Source organism: Tasmannia lanceolata, unplaced genomic scaffold (genome assembly GCF_043159265.1).
Source record: "Tasmannia lanceolata isolate RefF3 unplaced genomic scaffold, GAP_Taslan_0.1 ptg000008l, whole genome shotgun sequence".
NCBI classification, from domain to species: Eukaryota; Viridiplantae; Streptophyta; class Magnoliopsida; order Canellales; family Winteraceae; genus Tasmannia; species Tasmannia lanceolata.
This window is the reverse complement of record NW_027518685.1, coordinates 30,004,249-30,026,805: the sequence shown is the minus strand read 5'-3', so window position 1 is coordinate 30,026,805 and position 22,557 is coordinate 30,004,249. Positions and strand designations below refer to the sequence as shown.

The 22,557-nt window shown below is 38.2% G+C and overlaps 2 protein-coding genes across 5 annotated transcripts in view; both read left to right on the top strand.

The window, feature by feature from the left end:
* Window positions 1-651: 651 nt before the first annotated feature.
* Window positions 652-8,587, top strand: LOC143885125 (uncharacterized). Its single transcript, XM_077389133.1, has 3 exons — window positions 652-858; window positions 1,039-1,129; window positions 8,226-8,587. The coding sequence occupies exons 1-3, from the start codon at window positions 789-791 to the stop codon at window positions 8,362-8,364; spliced, it is 300 nt and encodes a 99-aa protein (XP_077245248.1). The 5' UTR covers window positions 652-788; the 3' UTR covers window positions 8,365-8,587.
* Window positions 8,588-12,031: 3,444 nt separating this feature from the next.
* LOC143885124 (BTB/POZ and MATH domain-containing protein 4-like) overlaps window positions 12,032-22,557 on the top strand; it is a 30,069-nt gene continuing 19,543 nt past the window's right edge. For 3 of the 4 annotated variants that reach the window (XM_077389130.1, XM_077389132.1, XM_077389131.1), the window contains exons 1-3: window positions 12,032-12,834; window positions 19,274-19,619; window positions 19,777-20,056. In XM_077389130.1, the coding sequence (XP_077245245.1) occupies window positions 12,440-12,834; window positions 19,274-19,619; window positions 19,777-20,056 (1,021 nt within the window). In that variant the 5' untranslated portion in view covers window positions 12,032-12,439. The remainder of the gene's footprint in view (window positions 12,835-19,273; window positions 19,620-19,776; window positions 20,057-22,557) is intronic. The other variant, XM_077389129.1, reaches the window with a different exon arrangement.

Genomic DNA, 22,557 nt, shown 5'->3' with positions numbered 1-22,557 from the left:
ACCCGACCCGCATCGACCTGACCCGACCCGAAAATAACATGGGTCGGGTTTAGAAATCATGGGTCTTGGGTAGGGTCGGGTTTTAAATTGGAGAACCCGACTCAATCTTCAGTAGGGCCGGGTTTAAAGAAAAAAACCCGAAACCCGACCCGACTCATATGGTTGCATTGTGACTTTCTTAAACATCTCTTGACTAACATAGAAAATTATTTTCCAATGTGTTGATGCAATTGTTTTGATTGAGGTGATCATGTCTGTTATTTGAAAATAGAGTGTCCTTAAAGTTATACACCCGATGATATAAATTTAGAAATTTTTGGTGTGAAGATTTGTTTTTTTTTCTACAATTTTTAAAATTAGTCACAATCCTAAGCTAAAAAATGAAAACCCGACCCGACCCGAGAAACTATCTTGGGTAGGGTCGGGTTTAGGAATCTCAGGTTTTCCAATAAAAAATTAGACCGACCCGAGTTGCACCATTAAAAACTCATGAATTGTTGGCAAAGTTTGGTAGTGTACTAGGAGTTTTTATATTGTGTAAGGCCCTATGGTCCAGTATTTTTCAAAAAGTATTTGACGGTCCTATAAAAATTCCACATTTGCCAACAGGGCACACGTTAACAATTCTGTTTTGTTTTCCTTCCCTTTCTCCGTGCATCCCCCCTCTCCTTCTCTCCCCTTCTATAAAATGCAATCCCTCATACCAAATTTAGTTAATACTCTTTCTATATCTCTCTCTCTCAAGACAAAAGGAAAAGAGAAAACTAGAGGAGAAGGGTCTGAAAAAAATGGCAGAAAATAAGAGCAGCCTCGAGTGTATGCGAGAATGGGTAGTCGAGCACAAGCTTCGAGCTGTCGGTAATTTTCGATTCATACCCATTTTTTCTTTTCCCTAATTAAAAATGGGTTTTAAATTAATCGTTATTTAAGCTTCTTATTTTGATGATTTTGATTGTTCTTTTCTTTTCTTTTTTTTACAATTAATGGAATTTTGATGGTTTTTTTATTGATTTTTCTTTCCTTTTTGTTTTGTAAAAGGCTCCCTTTGGCTTAGTGGTCTTGCTGGTTCTATTGCTTACAACTGGTCTCAACCCAACATGAAAACCAGCGTCAGGATCATCCATGCAAGGTACTTTTTTAATTCTGTTCCACATTAAGCTTAAAATACGTGGGAAATTTTTTATTTTATTTTTTTTATAGGTTAGCTGGGGTTTGGCTGGAATCCCTGCCGGTTTATTAAAATGCGAAAGGTATTACAATCAGCGAACACAACATTAACCATATCACAAGGATAGGGATATAACCAAGAGAGCAAAGACAAGACCTATTCTTACAAGGGGTGGGGATTTTTGGTTCTCAAAGACATAACTATGTCCACTTTGTTGAAGTATAAATGATTAAATAACACCAACTCTAACAGCTTAAGCTTTTGGAGTAATTGGTTGTTTCATGTGGTATCAGAGTCATTGCCTCACGTCACGTATTGGGTCCAATTACGTTTGGACTAATTGATTGTTTCATGTGGCATCAGAGTCATTGCCTCACGGCACACATCTTGGGTTCAAAACCCAACAACTCCTTGATATTAAAAATCCATGTGTACAGCCAACCCAAAAAGAGGGGCCACACATGAGAAGAGTGTTAGAACTTAGAGGCATAAATGATTAAAGGGTTTTGCTCATTGAGGTGCATTGGAAATGTGATTTTACACATGTTTTGATAAAACAATCTCAAAACTTGCGTAAAAGCATGAAAACATGTGTAAAATGATTGTAAAATCACATATCCAATGCACCTTAACGAGTGGGGCACTCATGATTAAATAACACCAATTTAGGGCACTTGTTAGCAAAACCCATAATCAATTAACACGAACTTTAACCGCTTAAGTTTTTGGAGTAATTGGTTGTTTCACTCACTTTAGGTTTGTTGGAATTGGAACTTATGGTTTTATTGTTTGTGTAATATTGAATCTAGAATTCATACATGTGTCCGTTGGGTTTTATTGTTTATCATTATAAGGATTTTTTAGAATAGTAATAATTTTGAAGCTAAAAGATGTACATATCCCTGGTTGAGTGTTTTTTTGGATGTTGTTGGGTTATGCTGTTTATGTTTAGTTATAAGGGTGTTTAAGAGCAGTAGCCTTTGAAATGAAATGCTGTAAATATGACCTTTTTTCTTTTTGTGCATTTTGACATCAAAAGCTTGATAACTTTGCATTATTTCTAGAAGGAGGTGAAATTCACTCTTCTAGAGGTATTGAGGAATGAGCAGTTTTGGTATAAAAAACCTGCACATCTTCGCTTTGATGATGTTGATGTTGGAAGTATAGAGAGTTTTGTTGTTTATGCCTTAAAAGGATACTTAAGAATAAGAATTTTGAGTAGAAAAGGCATATAGATGTCCAGTTTGTGTGTATTGATATTGGAATTCTGATGTGTTTGTTGTTTATGTTTAAAAGGGATTTAGGAATAGCTAGTATACATTAGTTAATCATCCCACAAACAAACTGCATGCCATGTCAAGTGGATTGTCTTGGAAAATCTTTAAGTTGGAGGAAGTTGGTCTTAGAAAATAAGACCAGGATAAGATTTGGATTGTTGGGGGTTGGTTTTGCAACGATTAGATTTATGGAATTGATAGAATTAATTGATACTATAGAATATTTCCCTTCAACTTGGTAGGGATTTTACGGTCGCACAGAACTCCTGAGGCAAGCTTCGACTTCAACCAACCTGCTCTTATTCTATGGTTAGCATCCTCTTTAATCTCTCCTTCCTTATGTAGAATTGAACCAAGATAGTGAAAGAGGTAGGGGCAGACCGAAAACAACTTGGGTAGAAACAATAAGGAAAGACTTGATAGCTAGGAACATAACAGAGAACATGACCTTGGATAGGATAGAATGGAAGAAAATGATCCACGTAGAAGAACCCACTAGAGCCGGGTAGATTCCTTTCACCTTCTTCATGAAATTTTTCTAAAGGTTTCATTTTAGCCGACCCCAACTAGTTTGGGCAAAGGCTTTGTTGAGTTGAGTTGAGATAGAATTAATTGATACCGCTTACACTTTTGGGGAGCAAAGATATAGCCTTCGAGTCTGTTCGTATTAAAAGAAGGTGCCTTTTCTCACAATAAGAAATGAAATTTACGTATATTTTGTGAAATGAGATTTTTTTGGATTATCTTATGGTAGGATATCCAATTCAAAACTGAATCAAACCAATTAAAAAATCTTATGGTAGGATATAGCCGACCCAAACTAGTTTGGGACAGAGGCTTTGTTGAGTTGAGTTGAGATCTTATGGTAACCAATGGAGGAATTAGATGATGGATTACATGGCGCCACCATATTTCTTTATTTTGATTAATGGAGAAGTGGTGGGATACTTTAGAGGCTCTCATCCCCTTATCCTCATTCCTGTTTATTTTGGTTGGGCTGAGGAAAGGGTTTTGTTTGAGAGTTTCGATATTGGGAGTTGTAATCCTTCTATATCTCAACTTCAGTTTGTGGACGTTTTGTTTTGTATTTTGTGGGGATTCTGATCTTCATATACGGAATCTAATGACCATCTTGTGGCATTTTGAATATGGGTAAGGGTTGAAAATAAATATGGCAAAGAGTTTTTTGGCACAGGTTAATTTGGAGGCTGATTGATTGTCTTTGTAATTTGGCAGGATTATTTTCTTGTAGAGTGGAAAAGGTACCTTCCTTCTATCTTGGATTACCTTTGTGGTTTTGTGTTCCTCCAATGACCCTTTAAGGGATCCTGGAGTAGAAGCTTGTTCATTGGGAAAAAACCTATTTGTCGTTTTTCTTTTCCCTTTGTCAGGCGGGTTGGGTGGAGGGGGTGGTTTGGGAAGATATTGTTAGGCCATCAGGGGATGTCCAATTACACCATGCCTGCCTGAGTCTGTATAGTTTACTTTGGGAGATGGGCGTCTCTATCGCTAAATGCTATGAGACTGAGTAGGAGGGTAGTTTAGCAGTGTTTAATGTGTTGTAACCTCAAAAATCATGAGTCTTATGTTCTGTTAGAGTTACTAGGTCGTTTTGGGGAAGTATATATCAGGTAGGGAATGACCAATTCTGCCATGCCTACTACAGTGTGTATAGTTTACTTTGAGCTGGGGGTGTCTATCGCTAAATGCTACGGGATGGTGGGTAGGAGGGTAGTTTGGGGGCGGGTAATGCTTTGTAACCTCAAAAATAATGAGTCTTGATGAATTTTCAGAACTAGGTCGTCTTGAGGAAGTGTATATCTCTCGTAACCTTGTGAACAGCAGGATTTGGATGTCAAATTCTAATGGGCTTTTCTCTGTGGTTCTTTCTTTCTCCTATCCTTGTGAACAACAGGATTTGGATGTCAAATTCTAATGGGCTTTTCTCTGTGGTTATTTCTTTTGCCAAGCTTGTCACGCAAAGGAGTCCTCCACACTCTTGGAACTAGATTTGGACACCTCTATTTCCCCTAGGTTTCAAGCTTTTGGGTGGTCACGGCACTTAATAAAATCAATAACTATTGATGTTCCCAAGAAAGGCGAGAGTACTATTTATGTTGGCAGTGGGAAAAGAGGAGTTTCGTGAGTATTCCATTCTCGAGTTCTCTAGAAATTAGGAGATCATCATCGCAGATCGGATTCCACACAGTGAGACGAGGGCTAGATGGGCCCCTTCTCATGTCACCAAACTGGACTTTGAAGGATCTTCCCTTGGGTATTGGTGGAGTTTCAAGTAACTCCTTGGGTTAGGTGGCGCTGTACATCTTTGTACTGATTGATGTGGTGGTCTCTATCAAAGCTAGGAACGAGCACTTCTTATCAGTTTGCAAGTATTCTTTGATGAGTTCGAAGTACCTTTGTGTGTGGAGTGAGGAGTGGGTTGGTTCTTCTAGTGTGATCTCATGAGTAAACAAAAGAGTGTAGAACCATGGAGCATGACCAACATCAATAGATTGCAAGATTTGTGTTGGGGTGTGTGTGTAAGGTGGTGCTGTACATCTTTGTACTGATTGATGTGGTGGCCTCGATCAAAGCGAGGAACAAGCACTTCTTATCAGTTTGCAAGTATTCTTTGATGAGTTCAAAGTACCTGTGTGTGGAGTGGGTTGCTTCTTCTAGTGTGATCTCATGAGTAAACAAAAGAGTGTAGAACCATGAAGAATGACCAACATCAATAGATTGCAAGATTTGTGTTGGTGTGGGTGTGTGCGTGCGTGCGGGGGTGGGTGGGGGGTGCATGGGGTTGCATCTTTTGACATATTCCTCATAGTGCTAATATAGTGGACACACTTTAGACTAAAGCCGTAGCGCCAGTAGTTTTTTTTGCTCGCTAGAACATCCATTTTCTTGCTGGTCCTCGAGACTATAAATCTTTGATCTCTTCCCCTCCCGAGATAAGTACATGCATGTGCCTAAGGATGCTACTTTGGACGGGCGTGCTTCTTTCTATTGGGGTGCGCATACTAAAAAACTGGCTCTATAGGGTGTTTTAAATGGGGGCAAATGCTGCTCCTGATGGAATCTCGTTCTTTCTTTTACAAGTCCTTTTCAAAAAAGAGGAAAAAAATAGAACAAATTATAATAAACGCATTCAATAATTCTGTGACGTATATTAGTTGTCTTGAAATGTAACAAATTGATTTCCATATCAATTTGTTAAATACTATAAATTGTCTGCTTATTTAGTTTTTCACGTTACATTGAAATATTTACGTCTTGGGAATATGTATATTGCTGAATCAACTACGGGCAGATAGACCGTCCACCCAGTGCCACTACGCACTTCTACTAAGGTTGGGCTTAATAGGAGCAAGAGACTTGGTGGCAACGACCAGAATGAAGTTTGTGTAATGATTAAGATTGATTAGAGCTACGGTTACTCGATAAATTCAAACTTCAAAGCAGGAATTCCAAAGTGACATCAATCTAGCCTAATGACATAATAGATTCGAGCACATTGTGCGTAGATTTTTGAATGATAACACTGCAAACATAGTTCTGAACATATTTAAGCGTTAGAAGGTAAGGTGAAAAGAAAAACAAAAGAAATTTAAGTACTTACCTAAAAAACAAGTCACAAAAAAACTATAATTCTTCCACTTTGATTTTTCAATCTAAAGACCAAACAATGCATATATGCACATTAGTGTTGATCAATCTCCAAGTGACATGTGGCATCACCTCTCTCCCAACCACTATGGAAGCATTGGAGACTCTGGGAAGGTGCATTAAAGAGGAAGCACCATGGGAAAGAGGGAGGATATTTTGTTATTTTGAAGTGGAGAGGCGTTATTTTAATCATTTCATAGACAAAGGGAATCAAAGCAAATGGTTCAACCAACAGGGAGAATTTGTCGTTGATTTCTCATGGCCATGTGTACGTAGAAAACTGAGAAATACCTTATCAAATAGGGTCACACATGAAGTGCAGCAAAACATCAATTTAATATGAGAGAAAAACAATCTGACGTGTAGGACGGGAACAACTTCTATGGGGGTTATCTAGAAGCGAAAAGGAGGCAAACTATTAAGTTCTAGAAGACTTGAAATATGAGAAGGATAATAACACAAGTATCACAAATCTGGACAGCATGCAACTTCTACAACTCAACAATGAAATTATGATCAAACAATAGATATTTTAAGATTATCCATGAGCAAATCTAATTATGTAATCAATCTACACATATGCATCAAATATCAAGAATTCTAAGAAGTCACAATTCTCTCAAACAGGAAATTTCAGCAACCCCACTAAAGTGCATTCCAATCCAACGTACAAATCTCACAAGGTCTCAAAACAATTGCAATATGCCTATGAGGGACCTCGAATAGGGCTTTTGGGTAGGTTTATGCAGACAAAAGCCGGAAGGTTTTTGAAGGATGCCGAGTGGGTGTAGACTATGGTGGTAGGAAATATGGGTGAAAGGGATGACTAAATACTAAGGGATTGGGTCCTAAAATAGGTGATTAGGTTAGGGAAAAATTCCTACAAGGTTTATGATAGGTTTGGATGGGTGCAGACATATGCCGAGAGGTTGTCGAAGGGTGCCTGGAAGGGCTAAAATTAGTTTTGAACAAGATAAAATGGGCATAAAAGCATGAATGGATTGGGATGGTGTAGGGTTGGGGAATTTTTTTGTGGGTATTCTAAGGGGTTTGGGGTAGAAGGTAGGTAAAAAAAGGAAAATAGCAAGATAGGTTTAGGGTTTTGGCAAGATGGGTTATGGGAGAAAAATTAAAAGATAAGAGAGAAAATATTAAATTAATAGATGACAGGTAATAAAAGTATGCTACTTATCTCAAGGCTTCACACCATGAGTTTCTTTAGCATCTCACCAAAGAATCATTGGCATCCCACCAAAGAAGAAGAAGATGACACCCTTTTTCTAAGCTCTCCATATCTCATAGCAAATGAAAGTAGTGTTCTCTTGTACAAACCCAACATAAAGTATTTATATCAAACCAATAAAAAAAATCCTAATGACCAAACTACCATTTTCTAATGACTTAAAGACACGCTCCCTCTTAAAATCCCGTAATACATGTGTGGGGCCAATTTAAAACAACCATAACTCACATAAAAGTTATTTTGATGCAAAAAGACCCTCTTACCCCCTATAACTAAAAAATACTCATAAAAGACTCTTTTAACACGCTAGAACTAAAAGAAAAACTAAAAAAAAAAACATCTAAGACTCAAAAGGGCCCGCATGATATATGAATCATCTCTGAAAATGTATGTGACCGGTCAGGCATATGAAATGTGTCTGCATCATCTGTGAATCATCTGTGCTGTCGGATCGTTGATCTGAAATATCTGGATCAAAGAAACTCGCCGTCCATCCAAATTGAAGTCAAACTCCCTGTCCTTGTGTCTCCTCCATTGCTGGTATACTCGAAATCCTGAGTCTGGATCCCCATCACAATCACACAAAAACAAGAATACAATATTAATGTGGTTCAGGAGTGTGCCTACGTCCACAGGAGTAGGGTAAAAATACTCTTTCTTCTCGGCCAAGAAATTACAGAGCTCAACCCATGTGTGGCCCACATTAGTCTGCTACGAGACTTATAATGCCACAATACAAGACATCTGCACATGTATGTAAATGTGTCGATAATAAATGACCAATTTGCATAAACTCAGCATTGTTCAAGCATAAGTTCCATTTGTGATCTTAAATTTTAATTGTTTTTCCATTCTCTGTGTTTTACAGGCTACACGCCCAGGCACTTACACTGGCCGCATTAGCTGGAGCTGCAGTTGTTGAGTACTATGACCACAAGAATGGTGGGAAGGTAGACAGATATGCTAAGCAGTTCTTACCAATGGATGCCCACCCACACAAAGAGTGAAAAAAAGTCCCTTGAGGGGCAATATCTAGCTCCCCTCAGCTGCTGATTCTCTTACTTTATTCTTTCATCCGGACTAACCCTTCAAATATTCTATATATTCAAAGGGTATATTGTAGTAGGATTGGTATTTGAGTAAAAGGGTTTCAAAGTTTGAAATTCTTCCAGCATGATCTGATACTAAACTGTTGCCATCAAATAAAATCAAGATAGTGATAATTTTATAGAGGGTTTCAGAGAGTGAAATTCTTCCACCATGATCAGATACTAAACTGTTGCCATCAGATTAGTTTTTGATAGTTTTCCATTGATCTATAGCACGGTCACAATTATTTACCTTGGGAATGTCTCAGGAAGTGTATATCTAGGGAGTTTTAATTTTTTTTTTTTTGTTACTTTCAGGTTTATATCGGGAAAGAAACAGGACAACAAATATCTCATTTGGCAATGATTCTGATTCTATTTCTTGATTTTGATTCGGATTCTATTTCTGATTATTTGGAATCAGAAATGTGTTTGGTAAATGTCATAAAAAAATTAATTTTTCTGTTCTTAATACGGAATCGCGTTTGGGGGGATAAAAATTGACTACTGACCATGGTTTAAAATTTCGGTTTCGGTAACCGTTTTGGACCCCACTGAAAACCTAAATTTCGGCGAAATTCAAAATTTCTGTCCGAAATTTGGTAATTTGGTTCGAAATTTCGGCCGAAATTTTGTAACACTTTTTTTTTTAAATTAAAAAAGGCATAATGGAAATTTCGGACTGAAATTACCGAAATTTGGTAAATGGCGAAATAATGGCATATTTCGGTTTGGGTCCTCACCGAAATCTGAAATTTCGGTCGAAATTTAAAACCATGCTACTGACTACAAGTGGTAGTGTCAAGAATAGTACATGCATTTTAAGAGTAAAATATGAAATGAGGTGAGACCGTGAGACTAGTGTTATGTCGTCACAGCCAATCAAAACAAATAACTGGCAATATGTATTTATTTACTCAATTGGAAATGCATAGACTATCCACCAATTTCAATTGGTTGCAAGACTCCATATTGTAGATTGGCGCAAAAAATTCTAAAGAGAAATATACCGTTTATTTCGAACACTGTACATGTGGGGGCTTGTTTGAGATAATTCCTACTCTATGGTTCATGATTTGCCCATAACTGCCTTTTGTGAGTAGAAATTCAAGTTCAGAGTTTTAAATGCTGCATTAAAAGGCTGGTACGAAGTTGCCATAAACACCAATACACAGGGAAATGATACCCCCCACCCCACCCCACCCCACTTTAACGGTTTCTGTGAGAATGGTTCACTGCTCGAGAATAAATTCACGCCCTTTAAAGTTTTTCTTTGCCTTTAGAACTTAACGAATAACGTTGAGAGATGAGAGAGCCGGCGGGGGGTTATCCCTCAGAGGGGGAAAATATCATTTCCCATACACAAATTATATGATCTATTCGAAGATTCACAATCATACCCTATCAAAGTATAGAGATCTTTTTCACACGAACTTCGATACATAACGAGTCAAGTTTAATGCAATTAAATTTCATGCACCCTTGGTGGGGGAAGCCTTGACCTTGCTTTTGGAAGAGTGTGGAATCTGAGACGGGATTTGGTGGGCTTTTAAGTAAACAATGTATCTGCGAATTCGTTGTTGCTTGGGAAATGATAGTGAAAATGGTGGATTCAAAGTTAAGCTGGCGAATTCGATCAAGGGTCCTTCTTCAAACCATAATAGTAAGGGAAATGAGAAAAGATGTTGGAGGGGTTATGACTATAGAAGTAATCACTCCCCAGCTAAAATCCTTATGGCTACAGAAGCAGTGTTGATTTTACCGCTTTAGATCAATCCATACGAAATCGATTAAACCAAGTTGATTTTTCTAGACTTATCCTACACAGGTCCTGTTTGTTTTTTTTTTGGATTTTGAGAATTGATTGTGAGTCAAAATTAAACGTAAATTTGAGTCCAATATTCAGAATTTTTTCGTGCCTCTGCCCAAATTAACCAGTTTTTATGTCTCTCAAAAGTAAATGTAAATTTACGTTTAATTTTGAGTCCAATGATCAATTTTGGAGTCGCAATCGGTTCTCAAAATTTAAAACAAACAGAGCATCAGTGTTTGCTACAATCTCAGCATCCTATCGACATCCTACGTAGAGTTCTTTCAACATCAAATTGCACTATACCGATTTTGGAGTCCCTAATCAGAGTTAACTTTATAAGTAGAAATAGATTTATTAAAGAATTCTTTCAGTTTCTAAATTATTTACAAATTTAAGTGAAGCATAAATCAATTTTAAGTTCTAACACATTTCATAAAAGGAGAATTAAATAAAGGGAAGTGATATTTACGCCTCTTTTGATCACCAGTGACACCCACCGCCAATATACGTGGCAATCAAACCCACTAGATTCTTCTGACGTCAAGTACATTAGCCCTCCTTTAGTCATTGATATACTGGCTCCGGGGTGTCCCTAGAACTCAAAAGGGGCGTAAATATCGCTTCGCTTAAATAAATTTACCCTAATATGTAGTTCAAACCAAAACAAGGGTTCAGATTGACTCTGACTTGCCTGAATAATGTAATACCCGGTCCCAGTCATTACATTGAATACTGGAGATAGTGTTTCCTTAATCCCCAATACGATTCAGAGGCTCCAACTATTTTCAAGAAGCGGCATTTGCAAGCTAAGAGTTAAGATTAAAGAGTTTGTACTCATTTTAGAGACCAGAAACTTGTTTTAAAATTAATCATATGATTTAGGGATGTTTTTTGTAATAAACTATGGGAAGCTTCTTCTCAACATAATTTATCAATTGGTGTTAGAGTGTAAGCCCGGTATTTGTCAAAAAGTCACGTGGGGCCTGCTTCATAAGATGATCCAAACCGTTCATTTTTTGGGCCACAAACGTAAATAGGTCGTACCTTTTAAATCATCTCCATAGGATGATCCTAGCACTCCAATCTATTGTGGTTTCTATAATGTGTAGCCCTGTAGATTGGAGGGTTAGGATCATCACATGGTATTTCATGGTTTGGATCATCTTATGAAGCTGGCCCACACATGACTTTTTGAGAAATAATATGCATGCACGCTCGTGTTGGAGACTTGGAGGTACTGCCCTTGATATTTGATCTAACATCAGTTTTTAAGAAGCTTCTGTTGGATCAAATATCAAGAGTACTTCCATTGTACCACCAATACTAACATGTACGCCCGGGCAGTCCTATTATTCAACAAGGGTGTTATCAGATGGACGGTTGAGATCAATCAAAGATCGCGCCCCAATAATGAAGCGAGATTTATACGGTGTAAGCCCTTATAGTCCCGTACTTTTCAAAAAGCACTATACGGGCCACAGTATAAAGGATATTATGGAAACCTCTATAGATCGGAGGGCTAGGATCATCCTATAGAAATGATTTTTGGGGCACAAGTAACCTATTACTCTGTGTTCTAACATATGGACGGTTTGGATCATTCCGTACAGTACTTTCTTTTTTTGTACACAATGTAAAATAAAATCTCGAAGAATATAAGCGAGATTTTATACGTGTATGCGTAGTTGCGTACTGAGCACTCATGCGTATTTTAGCGTCAGATTTTTCGTTTTTTTTGCCTCAGCAACGGGCTCAATTTTTTTAAATATAAATATGTGAATCAACAGTCTTTTCTTCTTCCTTTCGTTCGTTTGCAGGCTGTGTAAGAAACCCTAATTCTCATCCGAGATCGAGTGGAAGAGAAAGAGCGTGATATAACCCTAATTTCTCATCCAATCAACAATTCGTTCGATTATCCACCCAAGATCCATCCAAATCTCTCAGGATTCGTCGATTTCTTGAAAGAAACTTCCTTCAAACCCTAATTTCATCTCGATTTTCCAGTCGTTAAACCCTAATTTCTCATCCGAGCTGTACTTTTTTCGATTTTAGAACTGAGATCCCTTCAAATCTCTTAGGATTCGTCGATTTCTTGAGTTTTTTTTCCCTTCAGACCCTAATTTCATCTTGATTAGGGTTTCGCCTCGGATGCCTCTAGATCTTCCATGAAATTTACGAACTATGCCGGAAAGCGTGGGACAAGAAAAGAATTTCTGTATTTCTCCGACGAGATCTCGGTCTGTGACGGAGACTGTGAATGGCTCACACAATTTCGTGATTAAAGGCTATTCATTGGCCAAAGGGATGGGGATTGGGAAACACATTGCTAGTGATAATTTCACGGTGGGAGGGTATCAATGGGCCATATATTTTTATCCTGATGGAAAGAATCCTGAGGATAATTCGACTTATGTTTCTGTTTTCATTGCATTAGCGAGCGAGGGGACAGATGTTAGGGCTCTTTTTGAGTTAACCCTAGTTGATCAGAGTGGGAAGGGGAAGCATAAGGTTCATAGCCATTTTGATCGCGCGTTGGAGAGTGGACCTTATACGTTGAAATATCGTGGGAGTATGTGGTAAGAATGATTGTTTCATTTATTTTTCTAGTTTAATTTAGGTCATTAATCTCTATGGTCTCAAAGAATTTTCTATGGTTTCAAAGAATCTCTATGGTTTCTTGAGAATTTTCTAATTAATTTTGCAATCCATCTTTTTCTTTTGTTTAAATTGGAATTTCGTTTTGAGTTTAGTTCCATTTTCTTGCTTACACTGTCTACTTTATAATGAGAAAATATGCGAGATAAAAAAAACCCTAGCAAACTTACATTGTTAGTTTGCTAGGGTTTTTTTTCTTTCTTGTGTGAATATGAATGAGAAAATATGCGAGATAAAAGGACCATCATGGAAGGGTTTGTAAGTATTTTTTCGAGCGTATATAAAATAGGGTGGTATGGATGCCGATTTTTAGAAGAAACTTTTTTGATAGAGAACTTGAGATAGTAGGGAGGTTGAGATAGTAGGGAGGTTGATGGAAATTGTTGAAGTTGCTACATTAAGTCTTCGTGTGAGGACAAAAGGGTTTGTATCTGGAACTCGTCTAGAGAATTTTCCGTACCTTGCACTGTACCTTCCAGAGTAGCCAAAGTTTGGAATATACAAGCTCGCACAAGGGTAAGTGCATTTGGGTGGGCGGATTGCCTTGATAGAATACAAATATCGGACTTCCTAAGATCTCGAGAAATGTTAATCATAGATCATTGCACACTTTGCATAGAGGATGGGAAATAGTGAACCAGTTATTCATACATTGTGGAATGTCAAGAGAGATTTGGAGTAGGGTTTTGTCTAGGTTTTGAATATCTTGGGTATTCCCAGCCAAGCTCATGGATCTATTGGAAAGCTGGGCTAATGTACCTTAGAGGAAAAAAGGGAAGACACTCTGGAACGTGGCCTTTCTAGCCACTATTTGGGTGTTGTGGAAGGAAAGGAATTCACGTGTCTTCAAAGGTTACTCAAAAAGGTCTCTTTATCTCTTCAATAAAGTAATAGCTATCATAATATCCCGGGTAAAGATACTCCTATCTTCTAGATCTGCAGCGGCGTATGATCTGTGGCATGTTCATATCAGGCGATTGGCTAATGGTGTGGCCTCTTGAATCTTCTCTTCCCCAATTTTATTTATTTGTTGTTTGATTTCTTGTTTTTGTTTGTGCGTAATGCGGAGCTTTGCCTCGCCCCTCCGCATCTACTATCTTTCGTTCTTTAGCCTCACTGGAGGGATGCCGGTCTTCTGTGCAAGCGTATTGCTATAGCCCCTTGGCTATCTCAATACTGTGAGTACTTAGATTGGTACTGGAATGTTGATTCTGCAAGCGGTTCGGTACGAACGAAGAAATTTCGAACAAAAGGATCAGAACTCGCTGATAGGAAATGAGAGAAAAGCAAAGCAATGCCAGCAGGGATTGTGGCCAAGAGTGGGCCCAATTAGAGGTGCCACAAGTGGCAACAAAAGCATAAGCCCTAGGCCTTTTTTGGTCATGACTGATGTGGCAGGTTTTTGGTATATTGGGCAAATTATGTGGCTTGTATAACCACATGGCATGGCATGGCCATTAGCCATCACAGATGCAGGTTTTACATGGTTTCTATGTGGAACCATGGTGCATGGAGAGTCCTAGTGCAACTAGGATTGAAAGGAGAAAGTGGCTATACATGGGACTTTGGGACATGCATTATAGCATCCGTGTCATCCAAAGAAAAAGGAGATCCCAGTTACAACACCACGTGGGAGTGGTAAGCTTGATCTGCTGAGGAGATTTTCAAGGAGTTATCACTCCAAGATAGAGTCCGAGTTACCTATATCCAAGAGAAAAAGTTGCCTTCAGTCCCAATAGAATTAGGATGTTCTTATCTTCGTTGATTTTTCTTTAAAAAATACAAGAGCTTGTAAGAGGAGAACTCAGACCTATTTTGGCTTAGTTCTCCCTCATTAATTCTTCGCTTTTCATCATTTAGAAGGAAGCAGGCCGGCTTCTGGCTGCGCCTTTTTTTTATTTCGTTTCCATATATAAGAATTATTTTGGGGAAGGGACTTTGCTTCCAAATCAGATCTCAAATATACATCCAAACTAGTTGCAGACCCGTGCGATGCACCGGGGGAGGGGAAAAATTATTATAAATTTTTATTTTTGAAAAAAAGTAGAAACAATCGTTTGAAGATATATCCGTAAAATATATTAGATAGATTTGTAGAGTTCTTCTTTATATATGGGTCAAAATTTATATATCTAAAGTGAAATTTTAAAATCACCCTTGAACTATTGCATGCTTCTTTGAAGATAGTAGTATCTTTCATGTTAAGAATTTTCTGAAATATTTATGAAATATTTTTGCACATAAATTAGCACAATAAAAGAGTACCTGTGTCTGATAATAATCTTGGATCCGAAGCAAAATAAATTAGAAGAAACAGATATGGGATTGACGAAGGGCAGAGGCAAGGAGAAGATGGTGTGGAGGACTATAGATTGGAATATTGACGTTTCTAGATTGGAATATTGAAGTTGGAATAGAAGGATGCATTGCTGAAATGTATTTAATTTGGTGGAGGGGAAGAGGAATTTCTGAAAAGACGTAATGTTTGATTAAATGATAGCGCATCGATTGGTATTCCCATCGGTATAGATTTTTCTGTTGAATGGTGATTGGAATGCGGTTTACATATTTATTAATATTAATTTAATAAACAGGACATATGATTGAAAGATATATCTTGGAATGCGTGTAGATTTTATTTGTAGTTTTTTTCCGTAATTGTCATATTTTACTACATTGTTTTGGTATTTTTTCCGTAATTTTTCAACTTTGCTTCCATTTGTTCGTAATTTTTCATTTTAAACTTAGTATGCTGCCAATCTTTTTTCACATAGCCGTAATGATTATTATTTTTTGCTAGCCACCTTTGCACAAATAGCACTTCGGCCAATCTTTGCACCTCGAAGTAAGCACAGGCGAGTTGTAGCCTAGGGTATGGTGAGTAGCAAATTCCTACAAAAAAAAAAATTCGTAAAAAATCCGGTTATAGAGGGGGTGCCACGTGGCAGCACCACAGCACCACGGTTTGAGTTTTTTGCGTTTAAAAAAAGGACGGTTTGGGTTTTTTGCGTTAAAAAAGGGGCCGGATGTGGTTTGCAGAGGGGGTGCCACGTGGCACACCCTCAGCGTACCACATCCAGCTTTATATATAAGTAATAGATATACATAGTTGGATCAGAAAGTGTGGATCTTTTTTGATTTTCTTCCTCCCTAGATTATTTTTTAGCTCCTCCTCATAGAGGCTCTTATTGTAATCCATCCTTTTTCTTTCTTTGTATTGACCTCCTCGGTCTTTGTTTTTTCAATAAAATCTATTACCATTCAAAAAAGAAGTACCGTCATGGGATGAGACTGAATTTCTAAACGAAATATAGGGAGTGGTAATAGTAATCTATCAATTTCTTTTTTCCTTTCCAATTTAGGTCATTAATATATATGATCTCAACGATTTTTGGTTTCTTGAGAATTTTCTAATTAATTTTGCAATCCATCTTTTCTGGTTGAAATTGGAATTTTGTTATAAGTTTCATTTTCTTGCACACATTGTCTACTTTCTAGTGTTGTTATGTATTAGTTTGCTAGGGTTTTTTCTTGTGTGAATATGAATGAGAAAATATGCATGAGAAAAGGACCATCATGGAATCAGACTAAATTTCTACTTGAAAGATGGGGAAACCACATCATCCTTAGCTCGTGACTCTCTTCGGCATGCTTATCACCTCCGCTCCTGACTCTTGTCAGGATGGTTTTCAAAGCGGCAGTCTCTGAGGCCCTGTTTGGTTGCATAGACGCTCGGCATTCATTGGAGTCTCAAATGGCAGTGAATGCGGATTCCTTGTTTGGTTGCCAATATTGCATTCAAATTCCACTTGACTCCCCAACATGTTCCAAACATCATTATTGCTTTTTTGCACATGTAGCGCTGATGTGGCACTAATGCCCACCCTTCTCATCTTCCAACCAAATCCTACCAAAATGGTAAAATTTTGGTAGAAGAATAGTGGAAAAGGTTTTCTGAAAGGTGCAGTGATTAGTGATCATAAGGCGCAATGATCATAAGTCGCAATGATCAGTGATCATAATCTCCCGCTTTCCGCTTTCGCAAGAAGTCGACTGTCTGAATCCTGTCCAATAGCGCTGCCAAATCTAGACTATCTACACACACACACACACACGTTGAGAACATGACCAAAATACCCTTATTGAAGGGTAGTCGACCAAGCACCTATGATACCAATCTCATAAGGATACTTCTAACACGCCCCCACCCCCTCAAGCTGATGTATTTGTTTGAACATGATCAGCTTGCTAATTAAATGCATCTACCGGTCCGTGGTACCCTTTGTGATGATGTTTGCAGTTGAAACTGGATACAAAGGGGAAGAACGCCACCCGTCTCTACCTTATCTCAAAGAAAGTGATAATCAATCTCGATATGCTTCGTCATGGCACAAATGATTGGATTCTCAGTGTAATCACACTTTTATTATCAGAATAGAGAACTTTAGGTTCTCAACCAATTAAGCTCTACAGTGGTAGTGGCCATAGTTGGTACTCCTTTTCTTTATATGTTGCTTCTTGCTACTCCATGAGACTAGACAACCATATTGATGTGCCTAGTTTGAGGAACCCACTCCGTGCAAGAATTGTGGAGATCCTTAGGGGTCATGATGCTATGTCTAGATGGGCCTTCTCTATGCACGGCGGTATCGAGGATTCAAATGAAGCTGAGGTTCTTTCAATGTGGAGTGGCATCAATATGATAGGAAACAGATGAATGCCATGGCAGACTACCCGTGGAGATTCCTCTATGCTGGGATGTTTTTGATGTGATTGGGAAGTCATAGGATTTCCTTTCAACCCACCTATCATTTTGCTTACTTTGAGGCTGAAACCTTATCTCATAGTGGTGCTTCTATGGGATGCTCTAGTTAAGACTTTTTCCCTGCTAGAGGAACTTGTGTAAGATGTTTGTGTAATTTGGCTGTCCATTTGTTTGTTACTAGCTTGGTCATTCGTTCTGTATGCAGGTTTTCTATTCTTGTGCTTTAATAATATTTCCCCATCATTCAAAAGGAAAAAACGTCTCCTCATATCAAGGTCAGTCCGATTGCATCTGAGAAAACTTCAATGTTTTGACCTCTTTGTTCTGATGTGCTCCATGGCCAGAAGATGGTGCCACACAAACCAGAGGAGGCAACAATATATCAAGGTTGCCTTGCCGGGTTACTTTAGCGGGGAGTTTCCTTTGTTAGCATATCCTTCACTAGAACTTGGGAAGGAGAGGTGATAAAATAATAACAAAATTGAGCTGCAAATTAAGAAACAAAAATTAATTTTTGTCAAATGGTAGGAACAAGGGAGTCATTTGGAACATGCAAAGACCCAAATGAAGAAGTAATGGGTGTCACACCGATATGTGTGATGGGAAGTGAGCACCCATTATCCATGAAAATGCTATGAAACATTATAAGAAACGAGATTGGTCATGTTGTCATTGGAGATGTGGTGGATGGCGTCCATATCTGTCATTCATGAAGCTTCCGGCGGTGAGAAGATCGAGAGCTCACCCATGTGGTGGGCAAGAGCCATAGGAGACACCTGCTAGTAATGCGCATTAAAATGGTGGTAACAGTTGGGAGAAATATGATTTCAATGGCCACATATCATACAACAAATGGTACTTTGTCAAGGATTCCAAGATATGACATATCTTGGATCAAGTGGATAGTACAATGCCGGAAGAAGATAACCTAGGTTGTTTGGTGTGGACAACAGGCAATTCTGTGGTTGCGCTATGTAGGTCAATCGATATAAGTTGCCTAGTTTTGAACATTATTAGTCTCAATCCTTATATCTTGTGATATAATGGTGCATCAATGTATTCTATATAAGCAATTAATTTTCTTCAGTTTCCTCTAGTACTTATTGTTACTTTTTCCCACCTGCATTTCATGTGTACCTGGGTATAGCGTCCGCATGAAAGCTGGACACTTGTAGTAACGAAAGGACCTCAAAATTTCCTTACATTTTCTAATACTCCATTAAACATTCATAGACTAAATTTTTTTTTAGCCCAGGCAACCCATGTCCAGTTTGTCATGCCAGTTGTCATGTTAGCATATATTATAGTTAATCAATGTTAGTAAGCCCAATTTCTACTTGATATCCAAGGCATACCGTAAACATTCTGTTTGCTTTTACCTATTTGTCATGACGAGGCACCTAAACTGTCCAGGCCTTGGGAGGGCGACGTCTTGTTAGAAGGATCTGAGATTTCTTTTACATATTATATCCTCTCGTTAGCCATATCTTTATTTTTATCTTGCTCAAACATCATGTTTTGGAATTGTGTGGGGGAAGCCACTGTCCAGTGATCGATTCTGACTTGAGTGTGCTCATTTCTATTTTTCCTTTCAGGGGTTACAAGCGCTTTTTCAGACGAGCTATGCTGGAAACATCAGATTTTCTCAAGGATGATTGCTTAAGAATGAATTGCACAGTCGGCGTCGTTGTTTCAGCTATGGATTGCCCCAGATCACACCCAATACACGTTCCTGATTCTGATATAGGAACACATTTCGGCATGCTACTGGAGAATCAGGAGGGCTCAGATGTTGTTTTTGATGTTGCTGGAGAAAAATTCCATGCGCATAAGTTAGTCTTGGCTGCTCGATCCGCTGTGTTCCGGGATCAATTCTTTAATGGGATGGATGAAGATCAGCATGAGATTGTTATTACAGATCTGGAACCGAAGGTTTTTAAGGTGAGGATTATCTTAATACTTCTCTTGGTTTTGTGTTTCATTACAGCTGAAATTACTTAGTAGTGAGTTTATGTGGTCTTATAACCCGCTGTATCATTATTTAATTTATTTTCATTGTCATTTCTCTCAAATTTCTTTTTTTCTATGTTCTTGCCAGGCAATGCTGCACTTTATATACCGAGACACTCTAATGGAAGATGAGGGATTGGTGGATTCAAGTTCATCTTGTGTGCCTTCTATATATGAAACATTAGCTGCAAAATTGTTAGCTGCGGCAGACAACTATGATTTGGGAAGACTTAGACTGATGTGCGAGTCTTATCTATGCAAGGATATTTCAGTGAACTCTGCTGCGAGCACTCTTGCTCTGGCTGATCGTCATCATGCCACGGCTCTAAAAGATGTTTGCCTAAAATTTGCTGCTGAAAACCTCGCAGGTTTGCATTTTAGCTTCTGTTTTTAACTTCCCTCCCTCCCTCTTTTTTTTTTTTTTTTTTAATCTGATACAAAATTTTAAAACTTTATAAGTGGTTGTGTTTGCTGTTTCTTTTGTAATGAAACCTTCATCTGAAATATAGCATTTTTTCTTGGACATGATCTCTCTCTCTCTCTCTCTCTCTCTCTCTCTCTCTCATACCCACCTATATATGCGCAAATGGATATCCACAGTCCCTTGTTTAGTAACCACACTACTTGACTTATTTACTCTTATCTAGTTAGCTGTTAAATGCTACAATTTGCAAAAAGTTATTTACAGCCAGTCAACTTTTTAATAAAGAAGTGATGAGTGTCATTATCAAAACATTACCATTCAAAAAAAAAAGTGTCATTATCAAAACAAGTGCGGATATCATTTCCCAATGTATAGGCATAGTTGTCAAACTCTTACGAGTCGTACGAGTCAACTCTCGAGTCTAGTCGTTGGGCTTTCGAGTCGAGTCACATGGGTGACTCGCCTTTGTTGAAGACTCTTACGAGTCGCTGCGAGTCGAGTTGAAAAACTGACTCTTAAGAGTCAAGACGAGTCGAAAAACTTGAAAGTCAGAACTTAAAACTTAATTATTATTATTTTTTTGAATCGTAGGCAATTGCATTAAATGAGAAAAAAAAGATCGATGAGGTATATACAAATAAAGAGATAGAAAAAGAAAGACAAGAACAAGCCCCACTACAAGGGTCAAGGTGGAACGAAGTCAAATAGCTCCACTCTCTCCCTCTCCCTAAAGACACCATATTTGGCTAAATTGTTAGCCACACCATTAGCTGACCTCTTACATGATGGAAAGAAATCGATGCGTCCGCTACCCTGTCTTGGATCTCATTGAAGAAAGAGGGAAATCTCTGAGGGAAGGAATGAGAGCCGCTAAACCACCTTGTCACATTGAGCGCGCCTCCTTCTACCACTACATTATCCAAATCTTCATTCTCAAGATACCTTATTCTTTGGTAGATAGTACGCACTTCAGCTTCATTAGCGTCTGCGACTCCAATGGGACCCGTAAAGACCCATTTCATAGCTCCCAATTCATCCCTCAAGACTCCCCCAATTCCGTCAGGACCAGGATTCCCCATGCTATACCCGTCAAAGTTTTAGCTTCAAAAAACCATGTGTGGGAGGTTCCCAGTCTTGGAAAATCTTGGGTTCTTTATTTTTTTATTTATTTTTTGGGTCTGAACTATCACAAATCGAGAGGATACAAATCTAAAGCAAGGAAGGGGTTTCACCCATGATTAAGTTCCAACCAGAACTTTATTATTTTTGTGCATGCAAGTTACAAGCATATAATTATTTATATTTTTGGCTTAGTGCATTGTCTATGTGCTATTGGTTTATATTTTTTACATGGTTCATCTTTTGACATGTAATTAAATTTTTTTAACTAAGTTTATGTTTTTGTCAAGAACTCTTACGAGTTACAAGTCGAGTCGAGTTACGAGTCTTAAAATTAAGAAATCGAGTCACAAGTTGAGTCACTGGTTGACAACTATGTATATGGGATATAGATATTTTTATACCCAATATGCAATAACAACATTCCATCACTTCTTGTTTTGCGAGATAACATGGGATGAGTTAGGAATAGTTGCCCCAGCTGGTTACCCTTAAAATACCTTGAGAAAAAAAAAAAAAACACAGAAGGGAAAGGTGGCTGGTGAAGGAGTTGTCTTCAGGCTTGAATTTTAGCCAACAAGGATGGTGGCTAAGGTACTGTAGGAGGCGAGATTGAGGTTGAAAATGAGACTCTAGACTTAGCATCATTGCATGTTCTGTTCATATCCTTTTGAACTGAGCTTCTATGATACGTTTGTAATGATTTCTTGCACTGAATGGCACTGGAATTGTGTTGTCTTGAATCTTCTTAATTGAAGATGATGTCTTGGAGATCATTGTGGTCGTCGCTTGGTTTCTATCAGTTTTTGCAGATAAGAAAGAGCAAAAGGAAAGAAAAATGCTATGAATTCATTTCATGAATCTTGGGCAGAGGGAGGAGAGAGCGTATCTTGAATCATCTGAATTGAAGATGATGTCTTGGAGATCTTTGTAGTCGTCACTTGGTTTCTATCAGTTTTTGCTAATAAGAAAGAACAAAAGGAAAGAAAAATGTTATGAATTCATTTCCTAAATCTCGGTCAACGGGAAGAGAAAGAAAGAGAATAACATGCCATTGTCTTCTGAACGGAAGTACTCAAGGAAGATTGTGTAATTGGAGCCATTGAAGAACCTACTACTACACTCGACCTCACCGGAGGGGTTGAAGCTTTCTGGATAATTCTCTCTTCCCCGCCGCATATTCCTTGTCCACACCTGCTCGAAATCCTACATTCTTATGGCCTTTAAAGGAAGATGCCACAAAAACCGAAAACCAAACAGTTCAAGAGAATCTGATCAAAACACTTAAAATCAATAAAAAAAACCACTTGTGTGAAATCCCTCGTC

Coding starts and splice junctions, on each gene's coding strand:
- LOC143885125 (XM_077389133.1), top strand. CDS start 789: ATGGCAGAAAATAAGAGCAGCCTCGAGTGTATGCGAGAATGGGTAGTC. Junction 859..1,038: donor GCACAAGCTTCGAGCTGTCG/GTAATTTTCGAT, acceptor GTTTTGTAAAAG/GCTCCCTTTGGCTTAGTGGT. Junction 1,130..8,225: donor GTCAGGATCATCCATGCAAG/GTACTTTTTTAA, acceptor TGTGTTTTACAG/GCTACACGCCCAGGCACTTA.